Raw genomic sequence first — 15,428 nt, 5'->3', positions numbered from 1 at the left:
TCTTATTGCCAATTCTTACCAGGATAATCAGTGGAATGATTCGCCTCCAGAAGTTATGGCTTTCCCAACACTGGAGGTTTTAAAGAAGAGATTGGACAACCATTTGTCTGAAATGGTATAGGGTTTCCTGCTTGAATAGGAGGGTGGACTAGAACAGTGGTCATCAACTGGGGGTCCATTTTTTATATTGCACTAAATCAGGGATCTTCAAACTACAGCGCCTGGGCCTGATATGTGCAATAAACATTTGTGTTGCTTCAGCCTCCTGGCATGGGGCTTTGGGCGAAGGCTGGAGGGAAACGCCACTGGTGGCAAAGAGCCAAAAGGCCTTGTTCCAATGGGACTGTGTCATGGGCTGAAACTGGCTAACCATCTCAGCCCACTGAGCCTCTAGGCACCAGTACCTGGCCTTGCACTTCTGCAGGCCTTCCCTCTGCTTGAAAAGCCTATGTTCATAGTCCTCAGTGAGGTGCTTCTGCTAAGCCTTCTTCTCGGTCAGATCCAATTTGAACGATTTTGCCAACTTTTTCTCATGGTGACTGCTTAGCTCCAACAATTGTTTCCTGTTGGGGCCCTAAGGAGACCAGGCGGGCAGGCGAGAAGGGGCTGGGCTGGGAGGGGCAAGTGACATCAAGTTGGCCATGTCCATCCAGCCAGTCATTAGGGAGATCATATTAGTGGATTTAAAATTATGGGGTCCGAGAGGTTGGTGACTCCTGGACTAGAAGACCTCCATGGTGCCTTCCAACCATATTTCTCTATTATTTTGTTAATTATCACTGAGGTTTCTCCAACTCAATCCATGTGTGCCCCTGAATACCCCACCCCATAAACTCCAAGCAGAGAAACTCTAAGCAAAGAAAACCAGGGCAGTAAAAAAACAAAAAAAATATATAATGAAATGCTTTTGGGAATAGTTGGAATGCACAAAGAACTGAAAATCTTAACATATGGTGGGAAAATATGAAAAGAGGGGTTTGGTTGTTACCATGTTGCTACTCCTATATGGGAACAGGGCAAATGTGTGTGGGATAGTAGAGTAGAGCACCATACATGACTTATTGATGCCTTTCAATTATACCAATTCATACATTCCCAATTTGTTACTGCCCAAACTAATAACAGAGAAATAATAAATAACCTCCTAGGACAAGAATGGGAGGAATTTGTTAGTGAAGTCCCAAATAAGTGTTATCCTTATCTGCAGCTTCAGTTATCTGACCACGGTCTGCAACCAGGGTCAAAGTGACCTTTAGGTAGAACTGGCCCATAGCAAACAAAAACGAGCAAATAAAAAAAGATGACTTTTTATTTCTCCTCCAGACAATTATTGCAAAAGTTAACTCTGAAAATGTTTAATTATCATTTCTTATTTCATGTGATCAAAAAGGTTTATTAACTTTGTTTTCTCAGTTGAATATTTCTATCATGTTCTTCTGAGTGTTCAGCAACTGTTTTTTATTTGCTCGTTTTTGTTTGCTATGGGCCAGTTCTACCTAAAGGTCACTTTGACCCTGGTTGCAGACCGTGGTCAGATAACTGAAGCTGCAGATAAGGATAACACTTATTTGGGACTTCACTAACAAATTCCTCCCATTCTTGTCCTAGGAGGTTATTTATTATTTCTCTGTTATTAGTTTGGGCAGTAACAAATTGGGAATGTATGAATTGGTATAATTGAAAGGCATCAATAAGGCTTCTGATAGTGCTGTTGAGATCATTTGTCACTGCCATCAGCAGTCTCAGAGAAGATATGTGGGCACATTTTATTTCTCTGAAAGAAAGTTTGGGTTAGAATTTTCTATGACCAAGCCAACATTCCATTGGAATGAGAAGGTAGAGATCAACTGTCTGTCTAAAGTTGCAGGTGGGCTGAAGGGGAAAAAAAACCTTCTTGAATTTGGAAGGTGGGAGGAATGCCCTCACTTAGTGAAACATCTCCTGTTGACACAAAGGTTTCTCCATTGGCTTCAACTAACAAATACAGAAAGTGAGGGGTGGGTGGGAACTCTTTTTGAGGTGAATGGGGCATTCCAATGTCATAGGGAGTGAAAAAACCTTGCATTCTTTCTTGGCAAAGGCTGCTCCCTTATTAGTGGGTCAAACACTTGGGGTCCTTTGAATGTATTTTGGGGGTGAGAGTGGGCAAGAGATATTTTAAAGGGCAAAATATGTGCCTGTTCAGCTATTCAGATATTCAAATGACTGAGAACCCTCCTAAAGCGAGACTGGAAAATAAGAAGTCTTTGGTCAGCTTTCAGAATAAGCTTCACTGTAAGCAGACCTTTTCTGCATTGTCTTGGCATATCATACCTGAACTATAGTGATAATAACAGTACCTTGCATTTCAGAATTATTATACCACAAAATATACTTGAGACAAGCCAAATCTAATGGTTACTAAAGCTTCAAGTGTGCTATCCACAACTTCTAGAAGTTTCATCCTCTCATTTGTTGGGGTGATAGAGAGTAATATACAAGTGGAAGCTTCACAATTTTTTTTAACTAAATGCATTAGTGGTGATGGAGTGTTAAATTATCCTTACAGCAGTTATTAAACCAGATGACTGTTTTAAGGATAACTTAACTCTCATCTAGTAAGAAAACTGCAGACTTTTCCATCACAATTTCTCCTGGGAAAGGAGAATCTTCCAACAGATTCTTAGGGCAAAGGCACAACTCCAGCAATGATTTATAGCAGGGATGTCAAACTCCCAGCGTCATGTTGTCATCACGTGAGGTATCATAACTTTTCACCCCTTCACTGGGGGGTGGCCATGGTTGGTGTGTGATGCATTGGGCCTTTGGGCTGTGATTTTGACACCCCTGATCTATGGCATCTTTTTTTTTTCATTCCCTCCTTTTTCTACATTCCCAACCTTTATTTGCCTGTGTTACTGTTAGAAGTCACAACTGTGCTAACAGTTTTACATTTAAACACAGTGGCTCTGTTTTCTTTTTCTTGAGATAGGATAAAATGGGTTTGGGAATTTATTGGATGACTTAGATTAGTCACTTACACTCAGATAGACCTAATTCACAGGGCTATTGTAGAGAAAAAAACTGGATGAGGGAATCCAGTGTATAATGAATATCTCCTAAAAAATTTACATCTATCAAATGAAGAGGAAGAAAAAGAATCAGTTTCCCCTTTCTCTTAAGACCTAATTATTTACACTGTTCAATAAAACAATAGTTATAGTTGGTTCAAGCAGGAAGCAAGGCAAGAGAATTTGGAACTCCAAATGCAAAAATAATTTGGGAAAAAGAATTTGGGAAAAAGAATTTGGGAAAAAGAATTTGGGAAAAAGAATTTAAAAATAATCTGTATTGTACTACTCAATCTATTATCTATCATAACTCCTAAATCTTTACTGAAAGTGTTTTTCCTTAGCTTGTTAGTCTTCAGCCTATATTTGGTTATTTGATTTTTTTTGTTGTGCAATATTTTATCCAAATCTTACTAAATGCTTTTTGTGTTATCTGCAAAATGATGTTAGATTAATAAATTTTCTGTGTGTTTTTGTTCAAATGGGTGAGGGTGTTGAACAACATCTTATTACATCATAAATTTAATTTCTGTTCTTTATCCTTCAAAAATGATACAAAATTGAGGCTCCAACAACATTTTTGGAATTTTTATTATTATTGCAAAGAAAAATGTTTTCTGGCTTACTCTTGTGAGCAAGAGACATAAAAAACAGTTTATTTAAAAATATGGAATCCATGCTGACTGTCTACAATAAAAAAAAGATCTACTTTCCTAAATCATAGGATTTAAGAGATTTTAACATTGTCTAGCCCACAATTCTATTAGACATCTTAAAGTTGCTGAGGTTGAGAAATAATGAGCTAGTCAAATCCATTGTAGCATCCATTATAGCATCTCTGCCAGATAGACTTTCAACTTCTGTCTGAGCACCTCCAGAGAAGGACAGATCATCACTTCATGTAAAAGTCTTTTCTACTTTTTCCTTGTACCTTTAATTCACAGGTTCTGGTTCTGCAGCCTGGGGCGAGAAAAAAGTCCATGCTATCACAACTGCTCTTGATTATCCATTCTTTCTTCAATGGTTTAACTACAATCCATTTCCATTCTGAGAAGACTTATGCAAAATAGGAGTAGGTTTTGCTTTCTTGATGATGATGATGTTATCCATTCAGTCGAATCTGACTTTTGCAATTTGTGGGCTAGGTCTCTCCACATCTTCTGATCTTGCACTAGCTCTTTGAGTTTTTCTATGCTCTGGTTGGTGTCAGCTTTGATGATATCCAGCCACCTTATTCTTTGATGGCCTGGTTTCCTTTTACTGCTAACACTTCCAAACATAAATGCTTTCTCCAACGAATTCCCCCACATATAGTAAATAAGATGCAGCTTCATGATTTTGCCTTCTAGTGACATGTCTGGTATTATGTATTCCAGCACTTGCTTGCTAGTCATCTTTGCTATCCTAGGAATATGCAGGAGCCTTCTCCAGCCACTAACCGTTATCTACATTTATTATGAGAACTAAGATCATATTAAGATAAAATTATAAGCTATAATAATTTGGTTAAGTTATTCAATGTTTTGACCAGGCCTAGCAATACGTACTTTCATGTTTACTGAACGCAACATTTAATGCTGAAGGGAGGGGGAAGATAACTTTTATTATATCATTTTTCTAACTGTAATCTCTTCTCTTCCTTACCTTCATCTGTCATGTAGGGAAACATGTACTTAGCTAAGTAGTATTCCTTTGCTATTCTTGCAGGCAAACAAAGATTTGACAAATCTTTTATTTAGTATCCAACAACAGCAAACAAACCATGTGTAGCCAGGAATCCCTTTCATAATTTATAGAAGTTTCTTCCATCAGCTTTGTAATCAAGGAACAGACCAGATCAGTAACCTAGAGTGGACTATAAATGGGATATATTTTTGACAATTCACAAAGATCTGGACTGAGATTTCTGTTTTGGGAGATTCCTGACCTTTGCATTATATAGATTAGATGGCTTTCATATTTCTTTGATCTGAAGAATGGTAAACAAAGGGAAGCAAGGATCTATGGTTCCAACAAGGTACAGTATTTGATCACCCAATTTTATTAAGCCTCAGAGCATTTGATATTTATGTAGGTAAATGTAGGAAGACCTTACTAAAAGAGTGACACAGCATGCATTTTGTACATAAAGGTTTGGTTTCTGGCCTTTTAGATTCTTTAATGAGATTTCAAATAGGAAAATTACTGGGAAATGAACTTGCCCAAGATTTTGGCGATGTCAGTTATAACAGATAGTTCTGATCTGGATTACACCAGTGTCAACTTGGTGTAAATTTGTTTTATCTGCTCATTAAAGAAGCCTGTAGTAAGCAAAAGTATATTACTACTTTGATCTCCATCTGAAAAAAAAACCAGTTTAGTTTGGAGAATACATTCATAAATAGTTTAGATCCAGAGCTAGTCATAGTAAGTTGAGAATTTTTAAAAAGCTATTGATAATCAACATAATTCTCATTGAGCTGAATAAATCTATTTTAAATATATCTAAGTTTGCAGCTGACACTATGTGTTTTCTCAAGTTGGCTAAATCAAAATATTTCAGCAATATCACATGTTGGTAACTACATTTAACCCCTTCAATTTTATATCGGTGTGGTATGCCTGAGAACTAAACAGCTAAATAGCAATTTGAAATTATGGAAAAATTTGTCATCTCTTGTAATTGCCTTCATCTTGCCAAGGAACCAGGATCACCATTTGATAATCTTTGACATAAATTTACAGTCATTCTGCTTCAGTTTACATGATTCAGAGGCACTAATGAATAAATTGTTCCATCACTGGTTTTAGAAGCTGGGGTACAATGCCCGTTTTTCATGTGGGAGGTATGAACAGAAGAGGAGGTTTCCGTTCTATAAATCTGAGCGTACATTTCACAGTAGCCAAACTTACTTAGTAGGATGAAGAAATCCCTGCGGAACGTCTTGGTGAAGATAGCATAAAGAAATGGATTGGCACATGAATTAATGGGGTAGAACAAAACAAGGAGGATCTTTGAATTGGACACAGTGATCAGAGGGACCTTGAGTGATGCTGAAATGGCAAAGAAGGAGATTGGTGCCATGCAAAGGAAATCTGTGAAGATTAGTATTGCCATGCGTTTGGCAATCTTGGTATCACTGTTGGATGAGAAAACATTGGGATTCCTTACTGTTAAGTAGATGCTGATGTAGCAGGAGCAGATGATAACAAAGGCAAGAATATTTAATATCAGCAAAAACATGACGTAGGTCTGGCCAAGCAGAGTTTCAATATCCATAGGTAGGCAGATGCTAACTTTCATATAGCTGCTGACTTCAAATATGGGAAGGAGGGCCACTGTGAAGGCAAAGACCCATCCTACCAACATAATTACCACTGCATGCCGGAAGCGGACTTTGCGGTCTACTTCCATGGCGTAGGTGATGGTATGCCATCGTTCTAATGTGATGACGGTTAAAGTGTATACGGAGAGTTCACTTGCAAATACAGTGAAAAAACCAGCTGTATTGCAACCAGCCCCAGTTTGCCAGTCAATAGCATAATTATAATACTGAGTTCTACTCTGCATGTCTTTGATGGCAATCAATAGTAAATAAATACCTGTGCAAAGATCAGCAAATGCAAGATTGCACATAAGGAATCGAGGGACAGTGAGCTTGTATTGGCTGCTAACTAAAATGATGAACACAACAAGGTTTCCCATGATGGCCAAGATATTGATGAACCATATCAGAATTCGGAGAATTATGTGGCCCATTATGTCTTCACATGGGTTGAAGGCATCAGGCTCTGGGAAGCAAGCCACTTTAAACTCTTCTCTACATAGAGCATGATAGTAATCATTTTCATCCAGCTCAAAACTGAACTCATCAGACTCTTCTGAAATTGCAGATTTATTGCATATAGGGTGCAACACAGAACTGAAAAAGATGAAAATAGCACAGTTAGAACCTGGGACATATAGTGCCAATATTAACCAAAATACTAATATGTGAATTCTGGCAAGATACTAACAATGTCAACATTTTTTTTTTAAGTAGATTACTTTAGAAGACATTATAACTGGCTACCAAGTTTGGAGGACACCTGGCAGATGTTTTTCTTTAAGTTGTGGGGAAGCTTAAGCAGGTAATTCCTTCAGCAACAGCCAACATTTAAAAAAATTAGTGATGGCTAACAGAGGTAAGAAAACCAGAGATGGAATTTGCAGTCTCCGGGAGCATCATTAAGCATCCTCTAATCCGCAAGGCCAGAGAAGAGGCTGTCAATGGTGAGAGTGAAATACCTAGCCTGCTTAGGCTGCAGGTGTTTAAATGTATGAGGGAAAAGGGAAAATAAAAGTCACATGACTACGGTGGCACAAAACACACACACACCTTTGCCAGCTGAAGGGAGGAGGGAGAGGACTCGGATGATAGTGCTGCTGGTGTTTGAGGCTAATTCAGGAGTGGCAGTAAAGGAAGGAGATCGAGGGGCAGCAGTGGCAGGGTATATTTCCTCCCCTCCAGTCATTGTGCACATCACAAAGAATAGTTGAAAAGGCAGAAATAAATGAGGAGGTCTCTTGATGCATGAAGGCCTAAGTCATACAGGGATGGCAAATCAACATGAAGGAAGTCTTATTTAAAACAATGAGAAGACCTGATGATTAGCACCAGTGAAACTCCATGAGGGGTTATGCTAATGCTTATATCTGAAAACTGGAGTTATTAAAATGAACACAGTGGTGACATCTATTTCACTGTTTTCATTTTTCTCCTGCCCCAAGGTTGTCCAAATGCCAAGGCCTGCTTTATCCTTCTTGTGTTCTTAAATGAGGGAAAGTTGCAGAAATATTTTTTACAGGATTCATTCTTTTGAGAGGAGGGCTACAGCTGATGATACTTCGGGTAGAAAGGGGATTCTTTACATAGCTGCTGAATATGGCCTCCCATTTGAACTTCCTGTTCCACCCCCAAAAGCCAGAAAGGAGCAGAGTTTCTTTTAATCCCCATCTCCCTCTTATTTGAAAAATCTAATGTATAAGTAAATAGTCTATTATCCTCCAGATGTTATTGTCTTCTAGCTAGGACTGTTAAAAAGTAGAATGTAACTATATTTTGGAGGGCCATGTCCAGGGGTTGGATTCAATTTTTTTAACAACAGGTTCTGTGGGCGTGGCTTAGTTGGTGGGTGTGGCTTGGTGGTAATGTCACTGGCTGGGCGTGGCCAACTCAACATCACTCACATCGAGGCATGCATCTCCTCACCTGGCCTCTCGTGACTGTGGGGATGCTGCAATAGTTGTAAGTGTGAAAAATGTTTATAAGTCACTTTTTTCAGTGAATAGTCATTCCACACAACTTTGAATAGTCACTCTACACAAGCAAAGTACCAGCAAAGGAGGGGAAAAAATCTCCAGAGAAGTTCCAGAGACAGGAAGTCTAGTCCTGCCAAGAATGTAATAAGGGTTAACGGAGAGGCAGTTTCTGTAAGCAATACCAGAATGTTTCCTTCCTGCTTTCCTTACAGGATTAGGCCAGTAATTTCTTCAAACAACCGGTTCTCTGAACTGCTTAGAATGTTAACAACTGGTTCTAGTGAATAGGTGAAAACCTGTAGAATCCCACCCCTGGCCATGTCCATCTCTGGTAACTGGTTATTCAGGAAGAAACTTGGCCACTACAATCAGAATCCAACTTGTGAGAGAAGGAAAGTCTCTAATGTTTATGTTTCTTTGCTGGGCTGAGAAACCTAAGGGCTGGCTGCATGTTTTTTTTCCCCCTCCTGACTGGCAGATTAAACAAATTGCATGTTACTCAGGCTAGTTGTGAAAATCAGAGCAGACTGTGGTAGTCAGAAATGCATCAGACCCTACACAGAAAACAAATGAGCTACTCACTTTTGCTTAGTCCGATTTTCAAATGCACAGCAGTGGCTTGGATATGTGAGGTTTGCCTCAATCAAAGCATGGAACTTGTCCAAGGGAGGGAGCTTTTTTAAGTTGTACGTAGATTTCGCTACCAACTTGTTAATGTGCTCTAAACCAATGTTTGGTAGTTGGCTGATCTTTGTCTCAGAAATATCCCTGCAAGAAAAGATAATGAGAATTTAAGATGCTACACAGTTTCGTTAACGGAATGTTGGAAATAGTTCAACGTCAGCTTTGTTAACTGTTTAAGGTAAACTGATAAAGAAATCAAAAAGTACAGGCTGTACAATCCTGTGCAAAAATTAGGAGCACTTTTCTGTGAAATGACTGAGTCTTACCTGCAGTAAACATACTGTATGCCTCCTTTCTCTTTAAAAGTGTAAACTTAGGGCTAAAATACTCAAAAGACAAGATTCATACTTTTATTATTTTTATGAAGCTGGGATTTCACCACAAGTAGCTTTTTCACTTTGGCTAATTAAAAAATTAAAATTGTCAGACAGTTGTTAAAGGAACAGGCACTGACATTTCCTTAGCTTGCTCTAATTATAATCTTACTGTCATTGGAAGTATTTTCCTCCTCTGACCCTCAGGACGGAGTGCCTATAAAATCCATTTACTGATTGTCTATTTTTTTTCCTGAAACTTTAGTACTTTGCCTCTTTTGATTTTAGATCACGGATTATCCCCCCACCCCCACTGCTTAAAAGAAAATGTCTCTTTCCTTTTCAGAATTCACAGGGTTTGCCAAAATTCTGCTTGAGCTGACATATATTCTTGAGAAATTAGAATGTTCATGACACTCCTATATTATCACTGATTAGCATTTGAAGTAGAAATTAGCTGCAGAAGTAGAAAATAGTTAACTTTTATTTTCAAGAGAAGCTTGTAAATAAACAAGGATACCAAGAGAAGCAATCTCTTTGAGGTCTATGCTAGAAAAAAGGAAATTTTTGCAGAAATGGTAATCTGGAATTGATGAAGAAATTCTGTTTGTATGTTTCAGAATGAATCAGTACAGTTGAAAGATGAACACAGATAAATTTAAATCACTAGGGGAGGAAAATATCCTGCAGGATTAGCAGTTGGGGCAGAACTCTTTTCATTTTATAGTGGCCTAAAGGAGAAAAGAAACTCAAAAGAGCGAGGGTTGGATGATAACAGAAAACTGACGAAGTGAGAAAAACTGATTGAAGAGAGAAGCTGTGGCTGAAAAGTGATTGGAGGGAATAGTCTGTGTTCATTGCAGAAAATTGACAATTAGGACAAGATCAATATGACCACTAAGAGAAAAAAAAATGACTACGGAGCCTTGCCAAGGATCAAGATCTTTTCTGGCTCACAACATAGTTGTTTTGAAAAGTTTGGGCCAAGTTGGTGCTAATTATTTAGAAATTAATAATAATAATAATAATAATAATAATAATAATAATAATAATAATAATAATAAAAATACACAGTTTGTCATCAGCAATACCTATTGCTGAAAAAGAAGCTTTCATCCTGGCATTATTATTTTATGTGTTTCTGGTTCTGAGTGCATAAGCACATCATATTCCAAATTGGAAGTCAACTAGGTAGAAGTTTCTGGTTTGTTTGTTTGTTTGTTTGTTTATTTATTTATTTATGTCAATTGCTTACAAAATAATAGGTATAAGTAAAAACATAGTTATGAATACATGGATACATATAAGAAAAATAAAAAATAAAAATAAAAGAAACAATAGGACAGGGACAGTAGGCACATTGGTGTGCTTATGCACGCCCCCTACAGACCTCTTAGGAAAGGGGTGAGGTCAATAGTGGACAATCTAAGGTTAAAGTTTTTGGGGTTTGGGGAAGAAACCACAGAGTCAGGTAGAGTGTCCCAGTCATTGACCACTCTGTTGCTGAAGTCGATATTGAAAGGCCAAGAGCTCAACTAATTGGTTCGAAGGAAGAGGGTTTTTTTTCCACATAATTTTATTAAAATTTAAAAAAGAAAGGTAAAACCTAATAGAAACTAATATTAAGACAGAAGAAAACAGCAAGAAGAAGAAAAAAACAAAACATGCAGAGAAAAGAAAGAAAATATAAAGAAATAGCTTTTAGTTTTCTTTACAGGAGTTATAAGTATAAATTTCTCTCTCATTTTTTAATAATCTCTTTTCTAAACATTAAAACCATAAATCTTATATTTTTAGTTTCATCCATGTAATAATCTTGCTGCAGTTTTCATATATAAAAATAAAGTTCCATGACTTTTCCCCCAATTGTTTATTGATAAGTCCCAGAAGAAAAACCTCTAGTTTCAATCATATATTAAAGTTTAAAATCTTCCGAATTACTGTATGTATTTGAATCCAAAACTTTCTGGCTTTTTACATGTCCATCAAGCATGATAAAATGTCCCTTCATGTTGTTCATGTTTCTAAATAAACTTGAAATACATTTATGTATTCTAGACAACTTTTCTGGTGACAAAGATACACCATTTTATTAAAAAGTTGCTGTGTTTTTAATATAATGTAAATTTCAGTTCTTTTAACCACATATTCACCCACATATTGTGACCAAGATTTTTATCCCACTTTGATATAGGCTTTCACATTCTTCTTTTGTTTCAAATTTCAATAAAACTTTTACTGAAAATGTAAATATAAACATTTACATTTTAGCAATTACATGTTCATCATTTGTATACAGTTTTAATTTAAATTCAGTTTGAGACTGTTTAAAACAAAAAATTATTTTATCTATCTTAAATCTTTGAAGGAGGAGATTTGATCCCTTGTCTAGCTGGTTGGTTGATTCTATTTGTAGATTTAAGTAACCAACTCTGGAAGTAAATTTTAAGATAGTAGTTAAATGTACCATTGGGTTTTTAGCACTGGTAGTAATAGTAATTTCATCATTTTGATTCACTCTGTAGGTTTCCAATTTTCTAATAAGATGCTTTGTGAAAATATAATACTCTTAAAAATATATCATAAGAGTATGGGGATTATGCTAGAATAGATACAAATCTTGACAGATTGGAAGCCTTTTCGTCTGCTATGATTCTCATCATTGAAGGATCTTTTATCATGCTATTGGCATGTAAACTATTGATGAGAGAACAAGGAAACAGGACACAACACCAGACAGACTTCCTGTTGAGGGAGCAAGTCCTAGCCCTGATGCTGAGGCAGAATTATTGCTTCAGACTCTCCCTCTGCAAATTTAGATCCTGCACTAGATTCTCAATATCATGCCTAGAGGGAAGAGGGAAGCTAGAAGGCAAGAACAAGTTGCATGGGACAACATATTGAGGAGGATGATAGCTTGCAATCAAAATTGATAAGTGCCAGGTGTGCCTGGACAGAGTTTCGAGCATTTAAGACTCTATCTGTGAACAGTGTGAAACTGGAACAATTTCTCTGTTCATCAGGAAGTTTGTAACTCCAAAGATAGATACTGCATTGCTTTTTCTTTGGAAAATTAGACCCTTTTTTGACAAAACGCTATTAACAATACAAAACTTATTTGAAATTCCAATAGCTATTCAAGTTTCCAAAAAAGCAAGATTTCCATTTTGTTGTTATATGGAAAATAATTCAAATAAGTGATTCCTCAACCTCTTGTTTAAATATGCTATTTACACCTGGACAATTAAATCTAATTATTCAGTGAAGAATAGGAGTTTTATTTTTGTTAATTTTTTTTACTGTTTTGTCTGGTTGTCATAATACTATTAGCCTCATATGGTCCTCAAATTTCCAGATGTGTCCTCATTCACTTCTATGGAAAATCCTTATATGTTATGTTCTTTTCTGTACAGGATGCCAATTCTACTTCGTGTACACATTTCACATTTGGATATACAGTTACTAGAGCTCCATTTAAACAAGAAATGTTTCTCTGGGGATGAGACGTGAGATGATATGTATGTGTATGTGCATACATCTCATGCACAATGTGCATTTGTGTGTGTGTGTTTGGTAGGTTATATATTTCCTTTAGGACAATGTTAATGTAGTACCTTTGTAAGCAGGAGCTGAATACAAATATGTACTAAAGGATTATCAAGTTGATTTCACTGCAATTCAGTTTCATCCAATCGTTTAAATTCAAACAGTGAGTTATTTTTATGAGAATTATTCTGTTTTATTACTATTGTATCATAGATGATGAATTGCCTTTTTCTGATCCTGGCCAACTTCATGTTCTTCTAGACATCTGTCACCTTAACTAAATATATTTTCAATTACAAGAGCGATTGGCTTGAAGTAACATTTCTGCTTGGTAAAAACAGAATTGCGAGATAAATCAATGTTTTTGCTCTTGTTCTTTTTTCCAGCATAATGAATAACCTTTTATTAAATAGCATGGTTGACTCTTAAGTCTTGAATTCTGAATTCTCATCCAAACAGCACTTAAAATGCTGTATATAAAGTAAGTAAGGAGTATTTTTGGAAAATGATGAAATGTACATGTGGATAAAAATGCATGTAAAAGAATTAGTGCTGCAAAAAAATAAAGATGACAGAAAAATATTGTATACTGCTTAAAAAGATAAAAACAAGGCACAAGTAAGATGAAAAAAGGCAGAGAAAACGTAGAGTGATTTTGATTGAAATAACATTATTTTGGAAATAGATGGAGATGACTAAAAGATGCCTGCAGCAGAGTGAAAGAAATTAAAAATAAAAATGATGAAATGATTTGGGATGAAATTGAAGTGAAGGAATGATAGAAAGTATATTTTAAAGATTTGCATGGGAATTAAAATTTATAGGTTGAAGGAGGAATTTGAAGCCAATGCTATTCAATTATCAAAATGGATATTTAACACCCACCCAATGATGAAAAGCAAATAATAAATACATGAAAATATGGAAACATTGTAAAATTGCAGATACTAATGGTGTAACTAGAGAAATGTTAAAACAAATTATGTGGTTTTTATATGGATTGGCTGTACAGTATATTAAATCTGTGTATTTATGCTTGGCCAATTGGAAGAATCTGTTACTGTTCCCCTATATAAGTAAATGATACAGTGAATACAAAAACAGTAGAGGGATTTGTTGGCCTTCCTGCCTGGGAAGGTAGATTAAACGGGCAAAAGTAGCAATAAAAATTAAATAAAAATGAGTAGAATAAATTGGCTTTGTGATTGGCAGAGTAGAGTTGTTTTACTCTCCAACAGGTTATTGAAAAAGATCAGAAGGTGTGGAAATTTATTGTATATACCATACAATATGATATATTAGAGTTTGTCATCATGGTACTTATGACTTCCTGCTCCTTGTCTCTTCCTCTTTTGCAGGCTAACCCTGATCTATAGCTTTTGATTTGAAGGATACCATTACTACTAATAATTATAATCAGAATCGTAATAATTCCAAAATGATAAAGGTGACATGAACCTTAATCATATCAGTGTTGCCTTGAAATGCTAGATGAGCAGCATATAGATTTGATAATAATAATAATATAGACATCTTCAGTACAATCCCAAAACAACTGGAGCACTACTTGAACACCATTGGCATTGACAAAATCACAATTAGTTAATTTCAAAAGGCAGCTTTACTTGGGATAACTTACATATTGTGGTCATACGTTAAAGACTATCAAACATCCACATCTGCCTATCCTAAATCCTTGGAAAGGATTTGATAGGTGCACAAAAATGCCAAATCCGGTCTGAACATCTGGCTGACTATCCAATGAATAGCATAACAAGATGAAATCATTGGTGTACTTATCCATATTACAATATGGAGCCAAATAACATACATAAACATACCCATAAAATACTGGAAAACTTCCCTGTTTTTGCCTCTCAATATGGAGCTTTTATTTATTTTATCCATTATATGGTTATGCTGAACTAGAGTATGGGGTCCCATTCTGGGTACTGCAACTTCGAAGAGATATGAAGAGTCTGAAGCCGCTACCTCCAAGTTAAGGAGCCCAGAGGCCAAATCTTAAAGGAGATGGGCATGTTTATAAAAGTGAATATAAAGGCAGATGTAACAACATACTACAAATGCCTATAAACCTGTCAGATTAAGACAGAATCAATGGTTGAAAACAAAAGAAGATGATTCAGGTGGAATATTAGGATGAATTAAGTAGTGAAACAGCCTGCTTAGAAAAATGGGACTCTGTCTTGGTGGATACTTTTGACAGGAGAATGAATGGCTATCAGCAATGGAGATTCTGCTGGATTCTTGAAATGAGTAGGAGTTTGGACTAGATGACCTCTAAGATTCCTTCTAATCCCTACAATCTGTAACTCTATTGACTATGAATTTTTCTCACTCCCTTTTAGATTATCTAAAATTGGAATCCATTGCCAGTTCATGAGGAAATACATTCCTTAGTTTTTTATATACCCAAAGCTCCTTAAATGAATCATAAATTGGGAATTATGTGTTAATTATTTTGTGCTCTTTAGGGGAGCAAAGAATCAAAAGTAAATATACATTGCAGAGCGAAGAGATTCATGCAGTGAT

The 15,428-nt window shown here is 36.3% G+C and overlaps 1 protein-coding gene and 1 long non-coding RNA gene across 2 annotated transcripts in view; one reads left to right on the top strand and one right to left on the bottom strand.

Moving 5' to 3' along the window:
* Window positions 1-15,428, top strand: part of LOC148127564 (uncharacterized) — a 141,097-nt gene that overhangs the window by 64,936 nt on the left and 60,733 nt on the right. The window lies entirely within an intron of this gene.
* Window positions 3,630-15,428, bottom strand: part of FSHR (follicle stimulating hormone receptor) — a 29,801-nt gene continuing 18,002 nt past the window's right edge. The window contains exons 8-9 of the mRNA XM_087923454.1: window positions 8,914-9,099; window positions 3,630-6,952 (exon numbers count right to left, since the gene is read on the bottom strand). Coding sequence (XP_087779580.1) covers window positions 5,785-6,952; window positions 8,914-9,099 — 1,354 coding nt within the window. The 3' untranslated portion in view covers window positions 3,630-5,784. The remainder of the gene's footprint in view (window positions 6,953-8,913; window positions 9,100-15,428) is intronic.

This window comes from Pseudonaja textilis, chromosome 1 (assembly GCF_049901715.1).
Source record: "Pseudonaja textilis isolate UNSWEBS1 chromosome 1, rPseTex1.2, whole genome shotgun sequence".
NCBI classification, from domain to species: Eukaryota; Metazoa; Chordata; class Lepidosauria; order Squamata; family Elapidae; genus Pseudonaja; species Pseudonaja textilis.
This window is presented reverse-complemented; position numbering and strand designations above follow the sequence as displayed.